The sequence below is a fragment of the Cynoglossus semilaevis genome, chromosome Z (genome assembly GCF_000523025.1).
Source record: "Cynoglossus semilaevis isolate Cse_v1.0 chromosome Z, Cse_v1.0, whole genome shotgun sequence".
NCBI lineage: Eukaryota > Metazoa > Chordata > Actinopteri > Pleuronectiformes > Cynoglossidae > Cynoglossus > Cynoglossus semilaevis.
Genome location: NC_024328.1, coordinates 9,790,063 through 9,795,283, shown reverse-complemented (window position 1 = coordinate 9,795,283; position 5,221 = coordinate 9,790,063). Strand labels below are relative to the sequence as shown.

General features: G+C 39.1%; 1 protein-coding gene across 1 annotated transcript in view; it reads left to right on the top strand.

Moving 5' to 3' along the window:
• Positions 1-1,042: 1,042 nt before the first annotated feature.
• LOC103397734 (probable isoprenylcysteine alpha-carbonyl methylesterase ICMEL2) overlaps positions 1,043-5,221 on the top strand; it is a 7,824-nt gene continuing 3,645 nt past the window's right edge. Inside the window, 8 exon segments of the mRNA XM_008336102.3 lie at positions 1,043-1,157; positions 2,060-2,087; positions 2,182-2,331; positions 2,454-2,574; positions 2,879-3,091; positions 3,246-3,329; positions 4,795-4,936; positions 5,127-5,221. The exon segment at positions 5,127-5,221 is cut by the window's right edge and continues 7 nt beyond it. Coding sequence (XP_008334324.1) covers positions 2,086-2,087; positions 2,182-2,331; positions 2,454-2,574; positions 2,879-3,091; positions 3,246-3,329; positions 4,795-4,936; positions 5,127-5,221 — 807 coding nt within the window. The 5' untranslated portion in view covers positions 1,043-1,157; positions 2,060-2,085.

Below are 5,221 nucleotides of genomic sequence, written 5' to 3'. Positions count from 1 at the left end.
CTAATTACCCAGTCAGCATGTCAAATGTTGGTTTCCGCATGAGTTTGTTTGGGCAACACGTGCACATATGTCTGAACGGGGCCAAATGTGTGGACCATATGTAGCTACCACTTGCCCTTTGCAAGGATTTGGGCAATTAAAGACGGAGAAATTAAGACGAATTGAAACAGTTTGAACAATAAAGTACAAATTTAAATGCAGGCACCATAACCATCACCCATACTGTATGTGAATGAAGGGCACCTGGTAAACCACACATGGCCTTCACAGTTTACTCAGTTACTCCGGCACTACTGTGTACCCACGTGAACTATAGAAAAACTAGAACGTGGAGAAGAAAAAACATTTAGAGGAGAGCATCGAGTTTTCAAGTTAATACATTGACCAACCTGTAAAAAGCCCACTTATCTAAGAGCGTACCCCATACACCAGACCAACACACTTATTTGCTGTATTTATCTGTTAACGATTTACGTCATACAAAAACAACCTTCACATCTCCAGAGTTCAAGATATATTTTGGGAAGTCTGTACGTTTTCTCTAACATCCACAGACCTTCTACCTTCAACTAAACTAAACCTCTGCTATGTATAAGGTGTATTCTGAGATCACCGATAAGTGAATCATAGGTACAAATGATAGGACTTTTGCTCCCTCTGCCGGACATTAACCAGTAGTAGTAATTAACGGTTTTATTTTCTGTCATTACACAAACACCCAAATACACGATAACACTTAATGGATACTTCAGGGTTATGTTAAAATCGTTTGACAGTAGACAGTTGAGGTAGTACATTTATAGGTGTCTAGATTAGGTTTAAATTATGTCAATATACGACAACATATTGTGTATATGCAAAATAACTTAGTTTACAATGTAATATATATAATTTTGTCTTCATTTTTCCAAAATATTTACAAACATGGTACTGCTAAACTTTTAAAGTACCTGTCAGATAGGATTAAAGATACCTCTACCTAAAACCGGAAGCTCTGTCGTTTTTATTACTAAACCGGAAATAAAGGGAGGCTACTGTCTTGTCGAGACATTTCACTCTCTGCTCATTCGTCAACCCGACACTACCGGCTTCTTCCTGGAGGACGGAGGCAGCTGGAATTATCTACTTCGCACATCATTTATTTAGTCTTCCATCCGGTTAGTTGACGTGTACACTAACACACAATAACCGGGACGTGCAATTAGGTATAACGTTCTTCATTTAATTACGTTTTTGTAATGTCGACATTGGTTTCCATTGCTTTCCGACCTTGCTCTTTCTTCGACGAAGCAAAAAAGCTAATACTTTTAAGCTTCACAAAATACTCCAAGAGTGAGTTAGTAAATATTTGGCCTGGAGTCTTGGTTGCATCCACTGTTGATCGTGAAAATGTAATCATAAAATGAAAATATAATGAAAATGAAAATATAATGTAGGACGAAAACATTGGTGGACGCTAAATATTGGTTGTTAAATTTATATGGTAGTAATTACGCCACAATAGAAATAAATCCATTGCTATTATTTGTGCTCTTCTTAATGTATGCTTGCGAATTCAAACCACGAATTTGTTTTTGGACATTGAGATTATTTTTGTTTTATTTCCAGTAGTGGGCGTCCTATACCTATATACAGAGCAGTTCAGGTTATTTGTGGCGTCATCTGAAGTTCTGCAGCTCCTAATGAAATTTACTACCACACTTTAATAACATTAACGATTTATTTGAATATGAATGCGGATTATACGTCCTAAAAACTATTATTTGTAGTTAGAGTTAATAATATATTTTTGTGTTCATTTAAAATTTTATAAAATATAACTATATATATATATAAATATTTTTGTTGTATTTTGTATTTATTGTATCTGACGTAATTTATGTCTAATTATTAATTACATAATATGTCATTTATATTTCTGTTTCGTTGAACATCACGTAGGACAAAAGCCTGGGCTGGATTATTTTATATACTTTTTTACTTGGTACTATATCTATCTAGCAAAACCTTTTTCAACCTAACCGATGATTTGTTTTCTCCGATTTTTCTTAATCGTCAGGCGACACCTACAGGTCAAAGACAAACATGTAAGAGTTTGTCGACTTTTATTCACCGTCATTGAGTGGTTCAGTCGTTTACAGTGAAATAAGCTAAGGCTGTCGTTATTTTCCTTATTTAAAGGTCGGCATGCAAATATCAAATGTCGCTGCCTGTGGCTGTGGGTGTCCTAGTGGTGGGTCTGCCGTACTCCATTTCTCTACTGGCCCAGTGGATTTATGGATGGCCCAACAAACCTGGGTACAAGAAGTACACAGAAGCTATGAAACCAAGGTAAAAAAAAAAACAAACAACAACAACAAAAAACCCCAAATACATTTCTGTTTTTGTGTTTTTTTATTTAGAAGTTAATAATAATAATTCTCCTTTTGCTTTTTGTTTATTTCTTTCTCCAGGAGGATTTATTGTTTGACCAGAGCTGTGCTGGAAATGCTGAAATACCTTCAGTATGGGAGACTTTACTTCCAGTGGAAGTCTTGGTACAAGGATGATAACAACCGTAAGCATTATGAAAAAGTGAGTGTACACTTACAGTAATGCTGTTGTAATATTTTTAGATAATGTAGCAGTGATGACAAAAATGTGATATCTATTTCATTTTATTTGAGGGCCCAGCCCCCAAGGTGTCTGTTCAAAAAAATTCTACCTAGTTGGTGATCACTGTGCATAGCATTTCATTAAAATGTACCACATTAGACCGACATTTTTGTAGTCTCACTCTTATTTTTAAATACTTTTTTTTATTTTTTCTGTCTTACCTTGAACATAAGGTTTCACCATGTGTTGTCTAAAAGTTGTTGTCTTCCCGGACCCTCTGTAGGGCATCACCTTTGGCCGACGAGGAAACAAACTGGACCTGTACCACCCTCCAAGCCTGAGCAGGTCTGGAAATGTGCCTGCACCGCTGGTGGTGTTCATTTACGGCGGTGCGTGGGGATCTGGAGAAAGGGCCACATACTGTCTGCTGGCCAGACAGATGGCTGAAGAGCTGAGTGCAGCTGTCATCTGTCCTGATTACTGCACCTATCCAAGGGTCAGTAAACAACCCTGGAGCACCAGGGGCATTCCTATTAAAGGTTGAGCATGGACATGATGGGGAGGTTGTTTCTGCTGCTGCAGATAAGAATTTTAATTGGAACAGTATCAGTGGCATCTGTGATGACTTTTGGGCTTAATCTGATTCTCAGGGGAATGTGTTGGCCATGGTCCAGGACATCGCTGACTGTTTGGTCTGGGCCAAAGAGAACGGAACCAGGTTCAACTTGGACAAAGTAGGTGTTCTGAGTAAAAATCTAAGGAATTATTCTAAGTACACAATAAAGAAAATGTTTGAACATTCAATTCTATGTAACCCTTCTATCAGGAAACACGTTTTATAGCAGTGATTCCCAACCTCTGTGCTGTGGCCCGTTAGTGTGCCATGGAATTTCATCGAACCAACATGGAAAATTTAATTTTACGAAATTCAAAGCTATTATTGATTAACTTTAAATAACCTGTTGTCCTCTGCGTATGCGACCGTGACAGCCATAATAATTAAATATTCTTCCACTAGGTGGCAGCAGATAGCCATAAAAACTAAAAACAGAGAGAAATTTGCTGAGTGGTGCTGCTGTTACTTTAAATCTTTGGTGGGAAATACTTCACAGTGCAGTAGGCGCCTCCTTCCATTTCTCACACAGTTTAGAGCAGAGGTTAAAGGTCACAGAGGTTCTGCATAAGGGTCATGACATTTTCAGTTGTTAAGACAATTTTGATTTATTTTTAAATATTTTTGGACATTTTTTAAATTTCTTTGAATCTTCTTCTTTTTCTTTCAGCTTTGTCCCTTTTTCAGGGGTTGCCACAGTGAATCATTGATTTCCATCTCTCCCTGTTCTCTGTATCTCCTACTCTGACTCCAACTATCTGCATGTCTTCCCTCACTGCATCCATATATCTCCTCTTTGGTCTTCCTCTCTTTCTCCTCCCTGGTAGCTCCATCTCTAACATTCTTCTACCGATGTATCCACTGTCCCTCCTCTGCACATGTCCAAACCATCTCAATCTGGCTTCTCTAGCTTTTTCTCCAAACCTTCCTGTCTGTGTTGTCCCTCTAATGACCTCATTCCTGATCCTGTACATTCTTGTCACTCCTAAAGAGAATCTTAGCATTTTTAACTCTGCCACCTCCAGCTCCGCCTCCTGTCTTCTGCCTATTGCTACCGTCTCCAAACCATACATCATGGCTGGTCTCACCACCGTCCTGTAAACCTTTCCCTTCACCTTAGCTGACACTCTTCTGTCACAGATCACTCCTGACACTTTTCTCCAGCTGTTCCATCCTGCCTGTACTCTATTCTTCACCTCTCTTCCACAGTCTCCTCTGCTCTGAACAGTTGATCCTAAGTACCTAAACTCCTGCACCTTCACCACCTCTGCCTCTTGTAGCCTCACTATTTCACTGTTCTGCCTTTCGTTTACACACATGTACTCTGTCTTGCTGCGACTGACCTTCATTCCTCTTCTTTCTAGTGCAAACCTCCACCTCTCTAGGTTCTCTTCTAGCTGCTGCCTACTCTCACTACAGATCACAATGTCATCTGCAAACATCATAGTCCATGGAGACTCCTGTCTGACCTCATCTGTCAATCTGTTTTTAAATTTCTTTGAATACACTTTATTATGAATCCAACATGTCTGCATCGGTCTGTCAACATGTGTGTACTTGTTCCTCTGCTGTCTGGTCTTTTACAGGACAATATTGTATTAATTGGGCACTCGGCAGGTGCACATCTCTCGGCTCTGGCCACATTCTTCCTGACTGACACACGAGAGGAGCTTTTCATAGAAGCCAGGAAACAGCAGGACATTACACCGGCAGTGAGAGGAGTCATTGGTAAGAAGTGGTCTACACTTTGGTCCATAATGTATATGAGCATTACTTTTTTTTTACTTTTACCCTTATGGCCTAATTTATATTATATGATATTACTTTTTTTTTTGTACAGCCCATAATAATACTTTGAATTACTCACTCAAAGTATCTGCTTGAATTAGTTACTTTCTCCCACGTGTCTCACCATCAGGTCTGAGTGGTGTGTACAACATCATGGACCACTATGAACATGAGCAGAAGCGAGCGGTAGAATACGTGTCCACTATGCACAAAGCCATGAACGGG